The following is a 24,456-nucleotide window of genomic DNA, read 5'->3' as shown; positions in this document are numbered from 1 at the left end:
GTGCTGGTTCACGCTGTGGCCACATAAACCGACCGTTCACGGAGCCGACGCGCTGCGGGGTGTTTACTTTTAGCTGCTACACCTGCAGCACACACACAGTGAGTGGTTGTGTGTGCTGACAGGAAGTAGGAGACGGTGAGCTTTCGTTTCCAAAAGTTACAGTCACGCTGATTAAACATACACTTGAACAGCGTTAGAAATGGTAGATGACATACAGTATAAATAACACAGCTGCAGCCCACAAGTCTGTTTGTATTTATTTTAAGAAACGTGTCGCTCCACCTGAACTCTCTCGAAGGCTGTCAGAGAGTGTGTTAAAGAAGGAGGGGGTTTTGTTTTGTTTGAGGAAAATACACTTAAAAGGTCCCAAATAATAAAAAGTCAGATTGTTAATTGTTTATATGAACATAAAAACACACTGCGTAAAATTGTCCATATTTTTTAAAATCGCAATAAATATTGCAGAACAAAAAAAAATCGCAATGTCTGTTTTTCCCATATCGTGCAGCCCTGCTAACATTATACAGGAGAGGTGGCACCACAATCATTTACAGGAGCGACACAACGTCAGAGAACTTCTCTCTCTCTCTCTCTCTCTTCCTCTGCAGAGCATGTGATCATCAGTCGACTCTTCTCGTGACAGCAGAATGAGCTGGTGCACGAGGAGAGATCGTCCAATAGCTGATCACGGATCGCGTTTTACTCTCGGATGGATAAAAAAATCTTAAATAATTCCCTCCAGGTGTTGCGGAGATATTTTGAGATAGATTGTGTCCACGTGAACGTTTGAGGCGAATTTACAGATATTTCCTTCAGCTGTTCCTCAGATAACGGGCAATAATAATGTCCCATTCAAGGACTTTCTCCAAGACGCTATATAAAGTTTACGTTTTGATTAAAAGAAATATGACCTCATGATTACATCCTACTAAACATTGATGCTCTTTAGCCCCCACAATTGTAGTATACATTCTTGGATAACAGCCCGAAGTGTTCTTTACTGCATTCACAAGGACGGGCTGGAAGGACAACTTGATAACTTGAAAAGCTCCAGCCAAGCTATCGCCAGCACAGACGCATCGAAACAGGATTTGGGATCAGATACAAAGGATCATTTTTAGCAGCCTTAACATTTCAACATTAAAAGCAATGCCTTATATAGAGACATAAACAGACTCTTTGGCCGAACCATCCAAAATAATTAAAAGAAATCGGAAAACAATTAGTGACAATCCAAATTGGATCAGGATCATGACGCTCTGTATCAGCGTCGACAATCAACCACTGCAAGGCGTCAGTGTGTGCGGCCTGAGAGACAGAGCAGAGGGCTGCACGGCCTTCAGTTCTGACAGGAGCTGCAGACACAGCTTCTCACACACACGCCCACGAACCCAGCGGGGAAATACACCACCAACATTTTCGCTGGAAGCTGAGCCCAAAAAAAAACAATACTTGTGCATCTACGTCAAAACTTCAGTCGTGATTTATGTGCTCCCTGAGGAGAAGGGCCCTCCCGACCGTTATCGTCAGGAGGAGGTGGAGCGGACGAGGAGGGAGGGTTAATTTGATTAAACAGTAATAGAGCTTTGAGTCAGTGTAGGAGGATATGAGTCACAGTGTCGACTAAACAGCAGAGTCATAATACTGGCTGCGTGGGCCTCACCGGTCTGGACGTCAATGACCATTTGATGTCCTCCTCTCATCCCGGGCCGGTTGTCGTCGCCATCACCTGCAGGAGGAGAGAGGAAGGAAGGGACAAGGATGGTGCGTGAGCGTGGGAGATGCAAGATGACGCAGGGGAGAATGGGTGGGATGATGGGAGGAGCGGAGGGAGGGAGACGGGAGGCAACAGATTTAGCAACAAAGCCTTCAGAGTGAGCTGAAATGTTTGATTGACAGATCGGGAAGAGAAGCTCTCACTGTTCACGTCGTCTCGGTTGATTTCTTGGGCGCTTGTACCTTTGTTGCACTTGGGGATGATCTGACTCCACCTGGGCTTGTACTCCTGCTGGCTGATATACTGGTTAAACAAACCGTCTAGCGAGGAGAGAAGAGCATCAAATACGGCAAAATCAACACAAGTCAAGCAGAAACCAGAAGCATCGTTCGAGATTCAATTACAGATACAAGTAATGCTTTGTTACCTCTCACAGCTTTGTCTATGAGCTCCTCACAGGCGTCGAAGTCTCCTTGCAGCACCAGCCGGTCGTGCAGGTGTGTGAGCATCGGGTGCTCCAGTGCTATCCGAGTCTTCTTCTGCAGGGACTCGAAGGCCTCTGTGTAGTTATGCTGTCTGAAGTGTTTGAGGCAAAGGCGGATAGCTTCCTGTTCTCTGTACTGCAACAGATCAAATCGCCACAAACACGAACACCGTTAGGCACACATTAATCGGACATGACAAGGTCCTTAAAGATGGGTATTACACCTAAATGTTGGCAGCAGAAGTTTGTTCAGGTATTCTCATTTAAAATCATAGTTTTATTATTTACTGACATTTATTAAGGTTAGGACTTTACCCAGCTCAGATTTTTGTCAGTAGAATCAATTTGGCTGTTAAATTAATTTCTTTCCCCAGCACTCACAGCTCTTAAATCAGCCCACGTGAGTCGCATGTTTTAACCTCTAAGGGCGGGTTCACACCAGCCTTGTTTAGTCCGACTGAACCGAACCCTGGAGCGTTTGTCCCCTCGGTGCGGATAGTTTAGGTTGGTGTGAATGCCGGAATGAAACTCTGGTGCGGACCAAACAACCGGACCATGGTCCGCTAGAAAAGACGGGTCTCGGTCCGTTTCCAAGCGAACCACGATCCGGTTTGATTCTGGAGAGAACGTAAACGGACTTAAAGTAGGACCAAATACAGGAAACAAACCATAAAGTTGTGCATTGCAGTGTTTACAGGTGCTGACATTTACAGAGACACGCAGCGAGGTGAGTAGAGGACAGACGTGGGGGAGCAATGAGGAAATAGAAATATGGGCTGACCAAACAGTTCCATAAATGCTTGTGGAAACGCACGAGAACACGGAGGTGTTCAAACTGTTCAGTGTAAAAATAAAGAGGAATTGAACTGTGGAACAATGTCGGTTAAAAGCAAAAAACTCTGACAACAAACATTATATTATTTTAATTTTACTAAGCTGGTGACAACAGTTGTTAGCAGCTTGACTTACAGCCCAAGATGCCCAACCAAAGAACAACAAGGAAATGATTGATTGATTGATGACAATGATTTCTAAATGTGAAACTGTGTCAGGCTGCACCATATTGGAAAAAATGCCATTACTTTTTTTGTTCTGTGATATTCAGTGCGATTTTAAAAACTACAAAGGTTTCGTGTAACTTATAAAAAAAGTACAAGTGTGAAGAAGAGCATGTTTGCTCGAAACGTCACTTTGTGCTTCCTGGTGTGCAGATCTTGATATATCTTTTTGATACACTTGATTGTTTTTGGATCCAGCACCCACTAAGGGTGTCTGTATTTGATTGTTACTATTACACATGCACACATCGCAACTGTGATTGTGTAACGATGTATTGTGCAGCCCTAACCTTTGCTATTCTGTGTTTTTAATGGGTTTAATCAGCGGATCTGTTTGTGTTGGAGAGGTGGAGACCTCTGAATAATCAACGGTTAGTACAACTTAAGATTTATACTATAAACTTGATTATGTATTATGCAATGTATTAATTAGCAGAAGGAATGCAGGCTGATAACATGAAAACAACTGAATATCAAAATTGCATCTGTATGTGAAGACAAAATGAAGACATTTGGCTAATTAAAAAAATATCTTCGTTTGTTATTGATAAAAAGATTACTTTTAACTAACCTCACTTTAATCTCTTCCATTAGAGCTTTGAAGCTGTGAGTTTTAGGACTCAAATTCACCCCCAGGACAAAAACCTGACCAGAAACATAACCTTTCATGGTCATAGGAAGATGGATGTTAGCATTCATATCGAGTTACATAACGCTTTCAAAACATGAACTGGGGTCAAACTGCAATAAAACATAATGCTGTAAATTCCGGCATCAATAATGACACCTAAGGGTTCAGATAAAGTTCATCTTGATCAGCTGTAAGAGGAACTGAGACCTGGAACATCTGATGACAAGATAATGAAACTCCTTCAAATTAATGTGCGGCTGCTGCTTCTCGGGTTTTATGTAAAAGCCTGTTTTTTTACACCAGTTTGATGGCAGAATATATTTTACTTTCTTTTTTTAGTTCCTCATCTCCCTCCGAGGTCTCCCCTTAACAAGACAGATGTATCTGCTGTACCTCTGCAGGCTAATTAATCCATCTAATTACAGATTCAGGCCTCCTTGTTCAAATTAGAGCACAGGAGTCCTGCTGACTCTGTAATCCAGTCCGAGGCGGTGTCTGTAACCCCGCAGGCTACGCTCAGGTGCTCACCTTGCTGTACCAGTTAAGGCAGGGCTGCACCACGTCAGGATCTTCGATACCGTGCAGCTCGATGTACCAGATGCTGAAGTTAAAACTAGGACCCCACGACATCAGAGGCACTGAGACACAGAGCAGGGAAAGATTCAGACAGAAGAAAACAGTTTGTAAAAGACTTTTTTAAGGAGCAAAACAAACATCAGCTCTCACCTATTTTGACAAATCTGCAGGGAAACATCTGCTCGTCGATCTTGTGCTTTAAGGTGAACGTTTCCTTGTTGTAGTCGTTCTTAAGGCCACTGGAAGAGAAAGAAAAGCTGTTTTATAAGAGACATTACTGAGCTGAGGTGCCAAATGCGTCCATATGCTGCTGAGTTTTGGATAGTCGTCCCAATCTGGCCGTTTACAAAACCTCATTTGTCAGTTTGGCAGCAAATTAAGTCCTTTTCTTTAACAAACAGACAGACTGGTGATTAAGTGAAACTGAGGGGACAATGTGATCCAGCAGCTACAGAGAAATCTTTTAACATACAGTTCAGAGGAAAAAAACAAACCCAGTGTCAACATCTATAACTTCTATATGTGCACAAGAACGGACATAATATATCCAATAAACGGCAGCAGTTTACAATTATCAACCAAAGCTTGCACCTAAATGCAAAAGAGGCTTTTGCAGAAAGAAAAAACAGAATTTGGTCAAAGTAAATAAAAGTACCGTAATATTCGGTGTATAAGAAGCACTTTTAATACTTTTTTTCACCTAGAAAAATGGGCAGCGTCCTATATACCAGTGCGACCAATATACCTGTTTAAAAAGAGAGGGCTGTTTCGGTATTTTACCCAGTGCAGCCACAACCCCTCTCAACTAGGGGTGGAAATCACAGGGTAACTCACGATACGATATGTGGCCCACGATAACGATAACATCACGATACAACGATTATGCGATAACTGATATACTGCAAGACAATCATATAATTATACATCACGATATCTGATTAACTTCTTCTTTGGGCAATTATTTTCCGTTCACGTTACCGTTCATGTCATAAGCGCCACCGCGAGGAGTCACGTTTAGAGCGCCACATATATGTAGATTTAAATATCAATATCAATCACCGTCACCGCAGGCTGAGCTTAACTACCGCCCTGGCAGCTCGCAGGATCAGAAACTCGACGTGGTGAAAAACAGATGGTCGGCTGTCATTTGTGTGTTTCAAAAGAAAATATACTGAAATAGTGTTGAATAACTTGTATACACATTTTTATTAATAAATAGCTGTAAACATTTTTTCCTTAAAAAACAGACTGTGTCTTATATTCCGGTGCGACTTATATTCTGGATTTTACGGTAATGGAAAACAACACAAGCCCATCACGACTTAATGAATGAAAACATTGACTTTTAACAAAAGATAAAGGCTGTAATCAATATGTTTGTTGATGACGACGCTGCGCTTCAACAGTGGGACTCTCAGTGGAGTGCTTCACCGAACCCAGTCAGCATATTCCAAAAGACATGACACATTTCACAGAAATAAATACGTATCGTAAGAGGTTTTGTTGCCTTGTATTCGGCGTGGATCAGTCACATCTAATCAATACTTCTTCATGCAGGGTTTTTTAACTTAATCTGTGTGACATAAGTTGTGCTTTTGTTTTCACTGATCTGTGCACGTTTCTGGGGAAACATTCCTGCAAAGTGCTCAACCTTTATAATAAAGTTTCAGATGCTCTGACGATGATCTCAATGCACTAATATGTTTTAATCTGAAAGCTTTCCCTGCAGTGAACTGATACTTCATTAAATAAATTCTTAAATAGTTTTCAAATAAATAATAAAAGTCACAGAGGCTTAGCAGTTTTTTTCTATTACAATTTTAGCTGCCAAATTATGGAAACATTATTAAGAAGATTAAAACATTATTGTGCCACATTATTTTTTGTTTCCTTTTTGTCTTGTGTTCTGAATCCATGCACCTCTTTCCTTTGCTGCATTTGTTTGCATTAAGGCAGACGTGCAAAGCAAATAAAACAGACAAAATAACAGAGCAGCATATTTAACAGCTTCTCATTGTCGTTCTAAATTCTGTTCCAGAAGACAGCAAAAGGTGAAGGTCAGTGTCAGTATTCTCTGCTGTACCAAGCGCAGTTTACCGTCCCGCTCATATCCACTAAAAAAAACATCCGCGTTTGCATCTAGCATGAATCCCTGTGGCTGCAGCATCACTCATGTTTAGTTTAGGCTTTGTGCATTAAACTGAGCTCCAACCTGCAGCCTGTCTTTGCTCCGTTCTAGAGCCCTCCCAATAATTAACTGAAATCAATAATCACCCGATTTTTCCTTTGTTACCTGAAAACTGCACTCCCCTCAGCATCACACAGCCCAAACAGTGTCGTCTATGTTGTGACATATTTATCTAAAGTTTGTAAAACGGTGGAAAGCTGAACACAGATCTGTTTCTGCAGTGGAAAAAAGCCTTTAAGAGACGTGCTGGCACCAATAACAATCCAGAGGATTCAGTACTAATGCTATGAGATCAGGTTTAAAAGAATCGATCTCCAACATCAATATTTCAGCTTCCTCGCAGATATTTTATTGCCTATGGGACATAACTCCCCCTTCAGTTAGACTCTGAGGCAGACCTCTCTCAGGCTGCGTCTCATCCCCAACAAGCAACAATCAATCCCACTTTCTCTCACAGCACAACACAAAATGCTGCAAATAGATTTGCATTTTCACACTGGAGCTGCTGTAAATCCTGTGTTTACAGACTGCAGTAATCACACAGCCGGCGTGGCGTGAGCGGCGTGACCTCACCTGGACAAAAGCTCTGTCATGTTCTCTTCACTCATCCCACCAAACACTTTGAACTTCTTCAGGTTGCAGACGTGCGTCTTCTCATACTTCCCAAACGTGATGCTCTGAACGATCGCCGGCCGTTCCAACTTCAAGATTAAAAACTGAAAAAGGAAAAAGCAGACATGAAACAGGCTGAAGGCAGAGAGCAGAGTTATGATGCTGTTAGTGCGTGTGGACTGCAGGAAGCAGCCGGTGCTCATGGCAGACGAGCCACTGTGAAAAGATTTGCTCGTTATCTAAACGACTACAGCAGGGTCAATTTACTGCATCAGGTAAGAAGCATTACATGCAATCTATGAGCTGCATCCACATGTCACTGTGGCTCTAACAAGCCGGGACATCTACTGACAAATCACCAGCCGCCATTAGGCCAGAGCGAGAGGAGACTGCGGGCAGGAACATTGATTAAATGAGCCACAGGAAAGCGGGCACTTAACAAACCTCAGGCATCGATGTTTTCACATTCTCTCATAAGAGACACAAATTAATCCATGTCCTGGGTGTCCGAACTCGATAACTTAAAAGGGTATCGACCAAAAATAACCCATTACCAAGTAATATCCAAACTGCTCCAGTTAAATTATACCTGCATCAAATCTGTTCTGTAAAGAGATCTATAAGAAAAAGACTGTTTTTATGGTTTTGCTCACACACACTGAAAGCATCCTTAAATTTACTGGGCTGTGTAATTGGCTTTTTACCACGGCAGCCTAAAACTCATACAGTCTGTGGTGCTCAAGATGGTGTACAGGGGTCCAGACTATTGGGACAAACATGTTCTTCTTTGATCGCTTTATTGAAATAGGTTAAAAATACATCTGAAAAGTTCATTTGTAAACAAAATCTTAAAAAACGAGACAGAATTCAGCTGGTAACAGAATTTGGGAATAAAATCTGTTGTACCGACTATTGATATCGGTATCACTTTGAGGGTACTGGAAGAATCTCTCTATAACCTGTACACCTCCAGGACCCTGAAGAGCGCAGGTAAGATTGTGGCCGACCCCTCCCACCCTGGACACAGTCTCTTTGAGACCCTCCCCTCCAGCTAGAGGCTGAGGTAACACAACGGTGATTGAGCCTATGGCCCACTGATGAAAGCCTTTGCATGTGTGTCTATGGCGACTGTCGTGTAAAAAAAAATCCCAAGCGGCGCCCAGTTAGTGACGCGTTTTCCATCAGCCAGCAGTGGTTGGTCTGCCAGAGAGGGTAGGCGGAGCTAAGCGGCTGCTTTTCCGCTCTCTGCAAGTGTTGCGAGTAAACAGTAATCTACTATGGCTGAACAAACAAAGAAAAGATGGATGACTACAGATACAACTTCAACAAGAAGTGAAAATCCAAAGAAGAAGAAACAAACTCGACGCTCAGATGAAGCAAACAGTCTGAAAAGGAAAGCGACCGTCAGCCAGGAAAATCAAGAGTTACAACCGGAGCCGACCGTGGACGTCACACACGCAGCACTGTCTGGATATCTGGGAAGTGTGCTCCCGCAATTACCGTTTATCGCCATAGGCGCCGCCAAAGAGAACGCAAGTGAGATCTCCGAGATTACCGCTGTGATAATGCTCCGGCCCCACCTCCACCCACTCACATGACACGGACTCTCATCCAGCCCTACAGTCGTTTACATTTTATACTGTAAGCTTTTTGCACATACCTGCACCACTGTACAGCTCTTATATTACATCTATAGAAGAGCCACCTACACCTACATATTTTGTGTTATATAAATATATTTTGTGTTATATAAAACTCTCGCCCTAAAGTCCTACGCCTTTATCAATATTCATCTGGGATGAAACACTGCTGTCATTCACGACTCTTTCCCTTTTGAATGAATTTCACTTTTAAACTTCATAAAATTATAAAAGTTAAAGCAGTTCAACTCATTTTTCTTTCTCATTTCAAGCATTGATCGCTCCAGTTTGACGTTTACTGTCGTGAGTCAAGGTGTGTTAAAACAGCCTGATTCTCCCATCAATCCTCGCCTGTGATGACTCATATTTCAAGGTCATAATTTACACATCATTGCGTGTTACTTGGCCCACACTGTATTTTAATTAGTTAATGATAGCGGAACAAATGATTAAAGCCATTTGATTGTCGTGTCTTGGGCAGAGACAGTGTTTGTGTTCCCGCTTCTACGTATCGTTGTTACCGTACGGGGTTCATATGAGTAACGTGTGTCAACATTGGGAGTTTCCCTCTGAACAATGAGACACTTTGTTGAACATGTTTTCATTGCAGAGATAAATTACAGCTAGTTCTTTCCAAGGTGCTCCACCTCAGCGATCTTACAGTTTGTACTGTTGCTCTCAAACGGTTTCACTTTTAAGACCCCTTCGCTTTCAGAAGTCAGACCACAAACCCCCGTTAAATAACAGTTTGTGCCGAGGACCCCATCTGGTAGGATTTTTGGCTGATCGCTGAGGTCAGCCCTACACATGGGTCTGTATGCGACTGAGAAACTGACTGACTGACTGACTGACTGACTGACTGAGTGGCGGTACTTTCAAAGCCATAGAGAGAGAGAGAGCATATTGGACCTCCACTGACGCGACTCTCTGTCTATACGACTCTGGATACTTTGTCCGGGGAAGAGGCAGGCCTGCTCCTCCGCTGTCCTCACCTACGTCCGCAGCGCAGTATGTAGTTTGTTTAGTTCTGTCACTACAAACCATTGATAGTAAAGGATTATCTTAAAGCAATGTGAATATACTAAAATAGTTTGGTTGTTGTTTTAAAGTTCTACAAGGTGTTTAAATTTGCTGCAGATGAAAGAAAATGCTCCAACACATGAAAAACCAAACCTCAATAATAGACTGTAAAAACTTTGAAATCAAAATTTCCCATACGCCTCCAATTCTTACAAAGCCTGGTCTGTTTTTTGTTTTGTTTTTTCGCTTTCTTCATTTGTTGTCATCCATACTAAACCACACAGCGACTTTCCTAGTAACTCGTAAGTGTGCGGTTAACCATTGTTATGAAAAGCTTCACTTCCTCTCGCCATAAGAACACAAACTTTCACATTTAACCTCACACTCTGCCAGTCTCAGGGCTGATCAAGTGGGTCGGTGAGTTCAAGAGACACAGCGAGAAAAACGTTTTCTTTTTATCAAGAACGCAAACACTTCAGACGGGTTAACTTCTAAGTGGGCGCAAAGCAGAGAGATCATAACAACGGTTATAATTTCTTAATTACACTTATAGTTCTATAATTATTAAAAACAAATATTTCCCCCCATAAATATATGCTTTAACTTTTCTGCAGCACACTGAATTGATAACTACAGTAACACTGAACAAGTCAATAAATAAATTAATAAATTAAATAAAGTCATCACTTAATGCTCTTCTTGCAGCATCCAGGTAAGTGACACATACACTCTTCTGTAGTTTTCACACTTAACAAATCTGATGATTGCTGTGCAATTTAAATTAGCAGCACACCCCCTGTAAACATGCAAAATGTAAATAAATTACACCAATAAATGAGGCACAATTCCTCACTGTGTGAGGTCATTTGGTGCCGACTTAGTTTCTGTTAAACCACTTGGAACAAGGCTGCCTGGCACAGTATAAGTGTATTAAGGTTATTTCTGCCAAGTGTGATACCATTCTTTAAAGTGTAACTGCACCCACAGGTCTGACCATAACTCCACCCACTGCACAATTTTGAAAAATGCTCAAAGTGGGCAAATGGCTGAGAGGGGGGTGGGTGTGCCCGGCAGCTCAGTGACGTCCCCTCCCCTGGCCAGAGAAAAATGGAGAGCGACACAGACATCCGAGGCAACACGCTAGCTAACCTTGCAGTTGCCATCAAATTGATGCAATAAATTCAAGAGTAGCTGACGGCTAGCCAGGGCTTCATCAGATTGCCGACTGGTTTAAATGCATGGCTAATGTGAACTAACGTTTCTTATACAACCAATTTCTCTTTGCACTTTGTTTATTGTGCGTGATCATCATCCAATTTATCTGTCAGCACTAATGTGACCAGGTCAGTGACCTTACATGCTAACCAAAAGTAGCCTGTGAATTATCAAACAAATGCTTCCCTATGCTTTACAATTTAATTTTTAAGTCACATCATCACTTCACTGTAGAGCTCTGTCTGGAACAGAGAGGTCCGGTGAATACACAGCTTGCGTAAACAGCAGTAGACCTACCTGTGGAGGGTAGTTGCTCTCAGAAGACCACCTGGAAGACTGATCGTTAGGTTTGTCCACCAAGATATTCCTGAAAAGCACATGCAGAGGAAGGTTTAGTTCATTTATCCAACAGGAGACTTGTCAGATTACATCACATGGAAGTTATGACCCAGAAATCAATAAATCACATTTACTGCAGGGCAGAATAAACAGGGGTGTGTGTGTGTGTGTGTGTGTGTGTGTGTGTGTGTGTGTGTGTGCGTGTAGTACACTAGCTGTGACGGTAAATAAATCCTAAAACAAAGCTACTGCTTTATCAATCCAGATAGATTTTGCTAGCAGGTGCGAGTCCATTTAATAACTACAGTAACGATAGTATAATCCAGCAGTGTTGTTGTTAGTTAGCTAACATTATACAGCTAGCTTCAGCTAAACTGAATGATCAACCAGCTCAAACAGTAACAGGAAAATACTCAAAATCTGTGTGACTTCACTTATAAATGATAAGATTTTAGAGTGTATATTTTTGTATGCCAAATACAAATTGTGTTTTTCATAATATCAGTTTCATACTGACTGTAAGCAAGCTGGTTAGCCTAGGTTGCTAAAGCAGAGCTATCTGGTTAGGTAACAGCAGCTAACGTTCTAATTTAGCTCCGGAGTCCAGTTCGCTAACGTGTCAGTTCGATTTTGACATACAAGGGTGCCGGACTGCACATTGGTGTATGAAATTCAAAATTAAGGTACTGTTTTGACACTTTATTTTTTTTATGGGGTGCATAGAAATTACTAAAATTGTATTAATACGAAATATTCAGGGCTATTAATTACTATACCATTTTCATTAAATTTATAAATTGACGCATACAGAGCGCCTAAAACGGACGGGTGGTGCACAAAAACGAGCTATGGTCTATGAAATTGCTTTATTCACACCGATGACTGACTAAATATTTCTAAGTAATATTCTAATTATTAATTATTGTACATTGAATCATTAACAAACAAATGTTTTCATCTGACGATACAACAGACCATCAGAAACAACACTACCGGGCGGCTGTGCATCAAAACCAAACGCACCTACCGACGCTGACAAAGCTAACGCTAGGCTAGCTGGCTAGCAGCGCAGACGAGCTAACATCAGGCCAGTTGGGCCGGCTGGAACCAAAACAGGTGCACCGACGCGATAAACAACCACCTGTGAACACAACAACTAATGCATACGGTAGGCAAACTAACGGGTGCAGTACTCACTCGGGTAAATATGTAGAGGAGTAAGAGCTCCATTTAAACACGCTGAAAGTGAGGACTCTGCTCTCGGGGACGACAGCCATCTTGTTGCAGAAAATAACAAGCAGCGGGAGGCTAGCTAGGCGCGAGCAGTGACAGGCCTTAAAGAGACAGTACACCTTGTTTTTGTTTAGCCTGTAAAAAGAAGCATAAAGTGTTCATCATGATGAGGTTACCGAGTAAGATTTTCAATTATCAGCAAGATAAAACATCTAGTGTTATTATTATCACTTTTCCATGTCATAAAACTGTAACCAAATTGTTAGTGCTTCAAAACTGTAGTTTAAGGGGCCGTTCATATAAATATTTATGATGACAATTATAAAATCATCAACACACTACTTACCCCAATGCACTTGTTTAGGACTGTGGAATTTTGTGATGCTTTTATCTTAATAATAGATGACATTAAAATTACATTTGAAACAAACATTAGGGCTGCGTATTGGCTATTGTATCTGACGATGCAATACAAAAACAGAGGTTATGATTCAAAACATTGTGATATATTTGGTGAGATAGTAAAGGTGATATTTTTTTATCTAATTCTAGAACTGGCACAGTATTAAGGACAAACCACATGCATAATTAAAGTTTAAGAATGAGTTTGTGGGATGTGAGCAGGAAAACTGTCTGTGTGGAGCACAAAAGATGTGGACAGCAATTGCCAAAATGCAATCTTAGAAGTTACTGACTGACAACTAAAAGGTTTTTTATAAATATCTATAAACAAAGATGTGCATGTGAATGCAGATGAAGGCCTTAAATAGCGTCCGACAATAGCTGATGGGTTTTAAGATTGCTTGACAAACAATAACAGCGAACAGAAGAGGTATTAAGAGGTAAGTATTGCCCCAGATATCCACTATCTTTTATCCAGACATTGCAATGATATTTAATCAATTACCCTGATACTAAAGTGTATGGATATTTTCTCTCATCGGTTAACAGTCTTGTGTCTTACTATAAACAATGTGCATTTATCGAAGACCATTCAAAAACACTGACTCGGCTAAATCGACCTGCTGCGAGGTCCCAGGGCAAAAAAAGAGCCGCTGGGCCCCTTACACGCTACAAAAATGCTGAATAAATAAGGAGCCACCTTAAGACCCCTACTTTGTCAGTTAACGTTAGTGTTGCATTTTCCCATTACAACAAATGGCCCCAAAGTGAACCTACAGACTTTGAGGGCCCTGGTTTAGTTGCACACCTCGCCTGGTTGGTCATTCAGCTCTGGTGGACAGTTATTGGGAACTGTTTGTTACTGAATCGAGAAAATACTGAAAAGTTTCCTCAACAATAACCTCTAGCCATATTTGTCTCAAAAATTGCGACAATATTTTATGAATAAATTCTGCAAGAGTTATGCTAGTATATATAAACTTATGTCGAACATTTACACAGCCGTAGATATTGGGAAAATACTATTAACGGTGAATTCTTTTGTTTGACTCTTTAGCTTTTTTAGCATTCATACATCTGAGCTGTGTGTTGGTATGCCCCTGAAAATTTAGTGTCCTGTCCTGTCTTGCCTTGCTTTGATTTTTCATGTCTGATCATGTCCCATTGTATTGTCCAACAAGCCCAGTCTTGTTCTCTCCTGTCTTGTTGCATTGTCTTGTCTCAGATTTGATAAACGGTTCGTATTGCTGTATCGTCATTATTGGACTGTCGATCGATGGCCTGTTAAGCATCACAGTGGTTGTTTTCTGAGACAAAGACAGCAGAACTGATGCAGTCGTTCTTTTAAAAGCAGCTCTCCGGGTGATCTCAGTGTTTAATGTCGAGTCACTGAGAGCGCACAGGGAGGATGAATCATCCGGTGAGTAATATCAAAGTAGCTTCCAGTTAAATGGAGCTCTTTTACCGAAACTTATTGTTGTCTTTGACACGACTCTTCCCTCCATCCCTCAAAGCCCACCTCCTTTGCCTTTAGGGATGTTCACCCTTTTAATTTGCAGTATATTAATATAATTCATGTTATATTAAATTCAGTGACATCTAATTTAATATTAGGTGTCATAAAGTTCTGATTGCACATTGTTTTATAAAGAATTACCAAAAACTCGTATAAAAATATTGAAATATATCCGCTTGCTTACAGTTTCACAATTTATTATACGGTACACAAAGTATCGTGATACGTTTCACAACGCCAGATTCTTGCTTGATGTTATAATCCCTAAAGTACTACTAATTTAGTACTAACAAAAATAAAACAATATTAAGAATCTATTCAATATTTTTTAGTCAACATAAATAATCAGTTGCAACAATGATAATTAAAAAGTCAGATTAGTTTAGCTCGTTCGGTAGAGCAGGCGCCCCATACAGAGGGGCAGATTCAGACTGTTTTGTTATGACCTTTTGAAGTGTCAAATAAATCAAATCGAATTAGTAACAGTGTTATAAAATGTAAAACAACTACAAGCAATTTGACCATAAATGCATTTAATCCTTACTCCCCAAATGTCTCACTTATACATATAGTGTATATGAGACGGACATTGTCCATACGCTTATCCAGACGTGCACGTTATCCCTGTGCTTATCCACACAGAAGTTATCCGGGCACAAAGTAAAAGATATACATTTCTCAGCTATGTCTGCTGCTACGTCATCGTGCACTTTTAGCGCACCTCTGAAACGTCACCACGTTCTGTGACGTCTGACATCGCCTTGACATCGCGTGTATTCTCATTTACACAATCAAAATGAAATTATTTTTTCACTAGGCGCTGGTGAACGTAGACAAGTCAGTTCTCCTCTCAGTTATCCAGCTCCATGTCAGTTTCCACGCCCCATAAAGAGTGGCATGAAGTATGTGTCAAAACTCACACACGAATGAATAGCATCTATTTACCCTATCTTTCTCCACTCATCATATTTACTCAGATTACTAACATTAAAGTATCTAAAAGATATTCCTGCGTATATTTTTGGCTGACCGCCTGGGTCAGCCCTACACACAGGTCTGTATGTGACTGACTGAGTGACTGAGTGAGTGACGGTACTTTCAGAGCCGTAGAGAGAGAGAGTTGCGACATAGCAATGGCGAATCATGGAGCATATTGGACCTCCACTGACGCAACTCTCTGTCTATACGGCTCTGGATACTTTAGGGGGGGGTCCTAGCTGCATCTTGGCTGCATCAGCTGCTAGCTTGACTCCGACTTTGCCCTTTGTTGCAGGTCATCTGCCCTGTCTCTTCTCACGTTTCCTGTCATATGTCAGGATAGAGCAACATGTTGGGACAGTGCAATATCAGAATCAGAATCAGGTTTATTGCCAAGTAGGTTTACACATACAAGGAATTTGTTTTGGTGATTTTGGTGCAGAACAATTAATGCAAAACTAGAATAAAAATAAGTAAAAGATTATAAAAAATAGGCAATAAGAATAAAAATGTAAAAGGAAAACATGTAATACAAAATATGTACGACAGGTGCGATTAAAAACTGTACAGATGTGCAGGATATTGCTGAGCGCAAAAAGCTTTCAGTATCAAATAAAAAATAGTGCAGTGTACAGACAATATAAAAGTCCAGTGTGCGTTCATGTAACGCATAGAGTCTGAATTTAACATCCGTGACCCGTTGAGTGACTGAGGGGCTGGGTGACAGTCCAGGTCAAGTGAGGGGGTGGGGTGGGGTCGGGGCCTTGTTGACGAGGCTGGCAGCAGAGGGGAAGAAATATGTGACATAGCGTGCGTGCGTGCATGTGCCATCTGTATCTGCTGGATTATCAGTTTCTGTGAAATAGTTTCCTTGTTTGGTGCAACTGTGCTGAACTCTGAATTGTGACTTTTGTGTCATTTTAGCTTGTAAACTGCAGCCGGACGGAGTCCAGGAAGAGTCTCCCCAAGGGGACATTAAAAGTCTCCAATCTAATCTAATTTATTATCTTCACTGTCCTTCAGTTGAGGCGAAAGGCCAAAAAGAACAATCTTTAAAAAAAGTCTCAGTTAGAAAACATTTGCTGGCCTGCTTCTCTTTTCCTTTTATCATTCAGTGAGTTCACAGAGAGTTGACTCACGTCACATGATCAACACTGGTTGAAGAAGATTGTGTGAGATAATATAGAGCTTAAAAAACAGATACTAAATGTTTCTCAACCTGGTGGTGAGATTGTTTCATCTATTATAAATCAAATTGTGGTCTGATCGTTTGTTTACATCACTGATAAAAATCCTGTGACTGGTATTTGTCATATCTTTAGACAACATCGATTTATTAAAAGATATGAATAATGATCATTTATGGTACATGATCAATAATCAGTATCCTGATGTCTGTTTTCTACCTTCTTCATGTGTCGCAGCATCAAAGAGGCGCTTTAAGCTGGCAGTGTCACTGGTGTCAGAGGAGCAGATATGTGGGGGGCGGAGTGGAGTGGTGTCTTTTGTTGGTGAGAGTTGTAATCCGCTCTAATTCAAACCACAGGGGGTCCGCGAGCCACACAGACCCCCGGACCTCTGGTATGTTCACACGGTCCGGACTGCCAGCGACGCGCTCCGTCAAACTGAGGAGAAAATTAATACAAATAGTGTTCACGGAGGCGTCTATGAATATCATTCTGTATCGATGCATGCGTTCAAACATGGTGCTCCTTTAAAATAAAACACGCACTGGTCTGAGAGGACGAGCAGCTTCTCCTCTTTCTGCCTTTTTTAAAATAATATTTGTAATGTGGTTCAGTGATTTTCTGCAGCAGTATAAAGAAAATAACGCATCACGATTTCTACTGAAGAAACTGTGTTCAGAAAAACATGATTCAGGGACGTGATGGATCACATCACTTGTTCAAATAGATTAGTAATGAAGACACCAGAGGACAGAGCGTGTGAAACGGCACACTAGCAGCCTGTTGCTGTCCAGCATGCGTAAGCCGGACTTTGAATCTGATATGTTCATGAAATTCTGGTAAAAATGTTGTTGATGTTGATGAATCATCTGGAAACATCTTCAAGGCCTGACATCGGGAAGTGATGATAATAGTGTTTTTTCTGGGGGCAAAACTTCCATTTACTGAAACAGCACAGGTCAAGTTTCATTTGGACTGATACGACACTGAGAATACAAGTGAGGATGGTTTTAAACACTGACAAGTTCGGCATTGACTTAACATAGTTTCATTACATTTTAAGTGTAGATTAGCTTAGGATAAGTCATACTGCAGCCTGTTGCATCATACTTTACATACGTTCTCTCTGAAGTTAAAGTTCATTTACTCTGGCCTAAAGTCCACCCTGACCGCAATTATATTACAGAAAACACCTTTCACTTCCTCTGACTAGCACTACATTTTCTTTGAACACGTTACTTCACAACAGCAAATAGACGCTGCTTAGAATAGCAACAAAGACAAAAGGTAAACATGATTAACTGCTTAACCCTAATCTACAGCTAGTGCAAATGAACAACGTTGGCTTCAAGTCGTGAAACTGGAAAACTGGAAAACTGTTCAAAATGTGTTCATCAAAAGTTAAAAATTAGTATGTTAGTAAGAAATGTACTGCACCCTAAATTTGTTTAGTGCCTAGTACGGGCTGGCTACTAATATTACCCTTCAGAATAACCTTTAAGCTAATAATATAGCCTAATATAACAACTTTATTATCCTAATATTATGACTTTCTTCTCTTACAACTTTTTTCTTGTAAAATTACTTATTCTCTTAATTTTACGACTTCATTTTTGTAATAATCTGAATTTATTCTCCTTCTCGTAGTATTACGACTTTCTTCTCTTACACCTTTTTTTTCTCGTAAAATTACTTTTTTTCGTAATACTGCGACTTTCTTCTCTTATGACTTTTTGTCTCGTAAAATTACGACTTTTTTCTCTTACGATTTTATTCTCTTAATATCGTGACTTTATTCTTGTAATATTACGACTTTCTTCTTTTACGTCTTTTTGTTTCTTAAAATTACTTTTTCCATAATATCACGACTTTCTTCTCTTATGACTTCTTGTCTCGTAAAATTACGACTTTTTTCTCTTACGATTTTATTCTCGTAATATTGCGACTATTATCATGATATTATAACTTTTTCTCTTGCGACCTTTTTCTCTTAATATTACGAAATTATTCTAGTAATTTCAGTTTTTTTTTCTTTAATGTGGCCCTAATATGCCGTCATAGTCTAGAGTTACATTTGGACAAGTTTCCAGCTGTGGTAGCCATGTATCATAGTGTTAAGCTTTGTTGACATTAGTTTGTGTAATTAGTATCTGTTTAGTGTAATTCTGATACATTACCTGGTGCATCCCTTAAATATTGGGAGCTCATAAATTCCAAACTATGTAAGGAACATTCAGAAAAAGCCACCTTTGAACTTTCTGAAAGCTGGAGCAACCATGAGCAGCAGGTGTGTAAGGGAGGCCGTTTGGTTTCAGTCCATCACTCGTAAACCTTGTCTGTGCGCTGTTTGGTGCTGGGCAGGAGGTGTACGGCTGGTTTTTAGAGCTTTAGCGCAGAAAATATTCTGCTTCTGCAAACAAAGTTAGCTTAATGAGAGACTGGAACATGAACTATGAGCTAAAGGACACTTAAGCACCGAGGGTTTAAAATTATTTAAAGTGCAGCTTTAACTGTTTATTATTATGTACCTGAATAGCTTCAAACCAAATAAGCAAACTTTGAAAGGACAACTAGCATAATGGGCTTATATGCTAAATCATCATACACTAGACATTAGCATGATGACATTTTAATTATTTCATGGAAATATTTTTTAAATATTTTTTGTGTGCTTTGTTTTACTTTTGTTTTCATTGAAAAAAAACCACTTTTAATATTAATTTTATTATTTTTGCCTTGTTTAGTGTAGTGCAGTGATAGATGTGTCGTTTCCTAATAAATAACATACTTGTGCATTATATGATAAATGTTTCTGCTTCTGTTGAAAACCAAACAAAGTGTAAAGAGTGAAAATCCCGTTAGCATGATGGTTATTAGCGTTTTTTCTGGTGTGTAGTTATGTTTACAAAGTCTCACTGGGATTATTTGTTTAGCATCATAGTTTTTATTTAATTCAGGCTGCGAGCAGGTTATTTATTTATTTATGAGGCGGGATGTGTAGGTATTCAGGTGTATTAGGCCCAGTGGACACACAGGAGATCTTCTGCTGGGGAAGGTGTGAATGTAAACAAGAGGAAATGGCCAACGAGGGAAACTCCAGCAGCTCCTTAAATACAGAACAGAAACACACAAAGTGAAGTCACACAAATGAGATGCTTACCGCACATGTAGTCACAGGTTTTTGTTGTCTGTCTGTCTGTCTCTCATATGACATCAGCTGTTTGCCCACAATGTTAGTCACCTTCTGATGATGTCACACACAGCATGACCTCATTTTAAAAGATAGGAATATGCAACAAAGAAGCGGCATCATCCTCATCTTCACCACCAACAGCACCATGGATGACAACATCATTCCCGTCCAGTTTAATATCACTTATTTTATTACCTTTAAAACCTTTATGATCACAACCTCTGACTGTTATATTCATCAACATCATTCCGGTAAAAAAAACAAAAACCCGTGTGTTCTTTTTACGGCCCACTGTTTTACTTTTGTTGAGGGCGCAGCATCTTGTTTCCCCAGGATGCGCGTACCAGCCGCCGTGAGCGCGCACGGAGCGCCATCACGTGGGAGGTCCCTTTAAGTTTCCACTGACAGAGGCCTGAGCGTGTCACATGGACATGAGATAACGAAAAGGCAGGAACAGAGAGGCAGAGTGCGCGGAGCTCCAGGCTGATGGGGAAAGGGGGCCGAAATGTACGCAGTCATCTCCCGACAGCCACCAGAGACACACAGGCAGCTGGCCCGAGCCAAGCCGAGCCCACCCGATCCTTGCCGGGGCGGGCCGAGCCGGACACACTGCGCCTCATCGGACGGGACCTCTCTATTCGCAGTTGCACCTGCCAGCTATGACACACTTTAAAAGCGGAGGAGAAATGTGCTGGTCCCGGAGCAGAAGAGGAGCGCATTCAGCGTGAGTGAAGTTATTTTGATCGCTCAGCTGATGTGGGATCAGCGCTGTGCGTGTGTGTGTGTGTGTGTGTGTGTGTCAGTGTGTGACGCTGCTGCAGGTGCGTTTGCGCGGTTGTATTGTGCCCGGTTAGTGTGCTGGTATATTCTCGTGTTTGTAAGTGAGGACCCGCATCTCTCAGCTTTAAGGGAAAAGTGTGTGTGTTGGGAAAGCGCAACATTCCTGCAGCGGAGATTCCTGATCCTGAGCCATGTGCGTTTTGTAGAAGTCTGTGTGTGTTCGCCAGTGTCCGCATTCCAGGTGGTGTTGCGCACATAGAAATTGGAGTTGAAGTAAACAAGTGGGAATAATAAGGCCTCGCTCCGGAGCTTGAACACAGTGTTTTGAAGGTTGAGCACGGCGCTCCAGGCTTCTCTGGAAACATCCCGCCCCTCTTTTACAAGCCCGACCCTCAAGCTCCAGCTGCAAGAGGAGAACTTATTGATGATTTTATGACAGCTGCAGCAACTTCATAAGCTCTGTTAGACCCCTTTTTTCTCTCTCAAGTATTATTTAAATCTTAGATCAATACCCTGATTTATTGCCTGCCTTAAATCCTTTGATTAATGTGTATGAACTGTGATTGTGTTAAGACCTGTGGCAGTTTTCTGGCTGTGAACATAATTTATGAACGTGTGGCTTTAAAGCAGCGGCCTTATTTGTTTAATAAAGCTTTCCATTTCTGCTGCGGGATGTTTGGAAACGTGCCTGTGAGGTGCCGTCAGCGCTTCAATGTTTCAGGGAGGAAAACAAGAAAACCACCTGCCTGCCTGCTCGAGCGATTGCGCAAACACACACACTAACACACACACACACTCTCTCTCTCCTCTCTCACATACACGCAGCAGTCAACATTTTTTTTGCTGATTCACAACAGGACAGTCACATCTGTGTATATATGACACAGAGGGTTTTGGCCGCAGTCTCGGTCTCAAGCAGCGAGAGGAAATCATTCAGTGTGTTAATGTAAGTGTCTCTTCCGGAGAAGCTTCCCAGCAGCAGAGGCTGCCTCAGACTGGGCCAACTGGAGGAAGCACCAGTTGATCTGGCAGATGTATCAATCTGACCGATCAGCGGGGAAGTGTTGAAGAGAAAACCAGTAAACTGTAACATAAGAGAGGCTCTTCATTACGAGGAAACAGTTTTCCCCTGTCCACGCAATTCATTAGAAAACCTTTCATTCGCCCTCCTATCAGCGTTACACAAACAGTCACAGTTTTGCTGAATCATTCAGTCTGTATAAGTCTGAAGAAGATTTTAGCAGTCCTGTTTCAACCTACGAAACAATCAAAATATCTGCCATCTCATGGTGAGACGCTGAAGTAATCAATTAGTTGAGTGACAGAACATATACTGCCAATAATTGTAATCATTTAAAGGTGCTATCTTCAAAATCTTAGTCCGGTTCTCTCTCTGGCGACACCTGTGGTGATAAGCTGTAACTGCAGGTGTGGTGAGTGTTTTTCTTTATCTAAACATCCAAATATTTCCTTTGTTTGTTTTGGAAGTTCTGTCATCTGTCATCAATCTTTGGTTTGTTTGTTGCGATAGTTTACTCGTAAGTGAGCCGAGACTCTTCCTCTCTCTGGAGGAATAACAGCTGGTGGCTAATGGACTGAAAATATTCAGGAATAAATCTTTAAGTCATAATCAAACAAAAAAAACAAAACGGTCCATCTGTAGTTTCAAAGCTAATAACTATAACTAATATGTTAGCACTAGTTCACTCTGCACACATCCAGCAGAAAACTTTTGAACTGTGTCCTGTTTCAGGGGCTGCATGTATTGAAGGACATATTTAAATCACTGATTAAGTTACGTAACATTAATTATGTTAGCCAGCTAGCTACTTGTTGCTAGGCGACAGGAGCGGGAACAGCCTGTGACGCAAACAGGAAGTCCTATGTAGACCAGACCGTCTCATTTCACCTCAGTGTCTAAGAATGACGTCCTTCGAAGGTTGCAGCTCCTGAACTGAGACACAGCTATGAAGTCTTGTTTCTGTCAACCAGATTAAGTCAGTATTCACTTCCTGCTCTGTTTGGGTCTCCACCAAGTCCAGAGAAACATGGCAGCTAAATGCTCCATTAGCTTCACCTGCTAGTTGCTAACTTTTGCATTGCCTCAGCTTGGATACTTCAGTTAGAACACTGTGATGAGTGCGACAGGGTTGTCTCAAATCGTGCACAGTAAAGGATTGCAACACTGGACCTCTTCTTCTTCTTCTTTTCTCTGGTAAATTGCAACCAGACAAAGAATTATTGCCAACATGTGTCGCTTGACTTTCATTCAGGTTAATTGAAATGAATTTTTTTAAATGTATGGTAACTTTAACTTGCTATTGTGTGCCTGGTTCATGCAAGAAACTACGCAGAAGCTACACAGCCAAGATGAACGTGAAGGCATTTATGTGCACAAAATAACAAGAGTGACAACGTAAGAACGCAAACTAAAATACATAGTTCGTCTGTCAGCTGTTTGGGGCTGGACAGGTAAAGATTTGATTATCGTAACACCAAAACAACGAGCTAAAAGATGGTAAAATGCTCTGTGCAGCTGAGCTAAACTACAGAGTTTTACTACGTGCAACATGCTGTTATTTCATCCATATTTAATATAAAAAGATTAACTAGAGCAGCTTTAATTTACAGTTAAGTAAGCAAAACATTAATCAAATTTTTGTCACCCAAACAGAAGAAGAATGAAGACGAGGTTAAATAACTGTCAAGAACATAATTCAATAAAAAGCAGATAAAACCAGGTACTCTCAAAGGTCAGGCCCCTTGTGAAAGGTCAACAGCTTCCCACATTGCTCTTAAAGCATTAATAAAATGTAAGCATTAAAGTGAATCCTTCTGTACAGTGAAACGTGGTGTTTTATAATCCAGGACAGACATTATGTAACAGCCAAACAGGGACTCTGTAGTGCATTATGAACCAATAACAAAGCTCTGACACCAGCTCAGTTTAATACAGACTATGACATGAAGTTCAGGGAACTAACAGCACAGTGTCTGTTCTTCAATGTTTTCATGTTGTTCCTTCTTCAGCAGAAACTTGTGGGTTTGCATCACCTGTGCATTCACACTTCCGCCTCTGCTACCTTGTCTTATTTTTTATTAGCATCGTGCATTCCCTGGTAAAGGAATCAACAGCAGAGTCCTGACGAGTGCAAACAGTGCAGAACATGGGCTTTGCTGTCCTGCAGCACTTGCATGATAATGAAATTTGCAATAATCCTGCAGCATTAACCATTAGCAAGCATTAATCCTGCTGTGTTTGGCCTTATTAGCCGTGAACAAATCCATCAGCCTTTTGAAGCGAACTTTCTCAGCTCTGAGCTGTTGTTTCCGCCCCTGAGAGGGTTACTTGGCAAACCTTTATGCACAGAATGTCAGCAATGAGCCTGAACCTCAGATTAGTGACATGCTTGAAATGGCTGGAGTGTGTCAGAGGAGTCGAGAGGCGTTAACATGAGCTGCCTTGCATGCATGTGTGTGTGTGTGTGTGTGTTCCTGTTTATCTGTGTCTGTTTCTGTGGGTGCATGCATGTGCTCAGACCATCTGCGTCACAGAGTAAGCATGACGTCTGTCTGATGTTTATGCTCGCCTTGTCTCAACAAATAGATCTGTTTCATTCGGATGTAATTTAACGTGTTGTTTTCATCGTTCACGCCGCTGCCTCGTGTAAATGGCCGGCGCTGCAA

The 24,456-nt window shown here is 41.2% G+C and overlaps 1 protein-coding gene across 1 annotated transcript in view; it reads right to left on the bottom strand.

The window, feature by feature from the left end:
* The window catches only part of mkln1 (muskelin 1, intracellular mediator containing kelch motifs), a 29,929-nt gene extending 17,171 nt beyond the window's left edge, over window positions 1-12,758 (bottom strand). Inside the window, exons 1-8 of the mRNA XM_069671420.1 lie at window positions 12,678-12,758; window positions 11,439-11,508; window positions 7,228-7,370; window positions 4,617-4,705; window positions 4,419-4,528; window positions 2,145-2,337; window positions 1,921-2,037; window positions 1,664-1,729 (exon numbers count right to left, since the gene is read on the bottom strand). Coding sequence (XP_069527521.1) covers window positions 1,664-1,729; window positions 1,921-2,037; window positions 2,145-2,337; window positions 4,419-4,528; window positions 4,617-4,705; window positions 7,228-7,370; window positions 11,439-11,508; window positions 12,678-12,757 — 868 coding nt within the window. The 5' untranslated portion in view covers window position 12,758. The remainder of the gene's footprint in view (window positions 1-1,663; window positions 1,730-1,920; window positions 2,038-2,144; window positions 2,338-4,418; window positions 4,529-4,616; window positions 4,706-7,227; window positions 7,371-11,438; window positions 11,509-12,677) is intronic.
* Between the last annotated feature and the right edge of the window lie 11,698 nt (window positions 12,759-24,456).

Source organism: Semicossyphus pulcher, unplaced genomic scaffold (assembly GCF_022749685.1).
Source record: "Semicossyphus pulcher isolate SPU_LCO1_2020_fin unplaced genomic scaffold, fSemPul1.0.p SCAF_20, whole genome shotgun sequence".
Taxonomy (NCBI): Eukaryota; Metazoa; Chordata; class Actinopteri; order Labriformes; family Labridae; genus Semicossyphus; species Semicossyphus pulcher.
The sequence above is the reverse complement of the archived record's forward strand: the minus strand, read 5'-3'. Positions and strand labels throughout refer to the sequence as shown.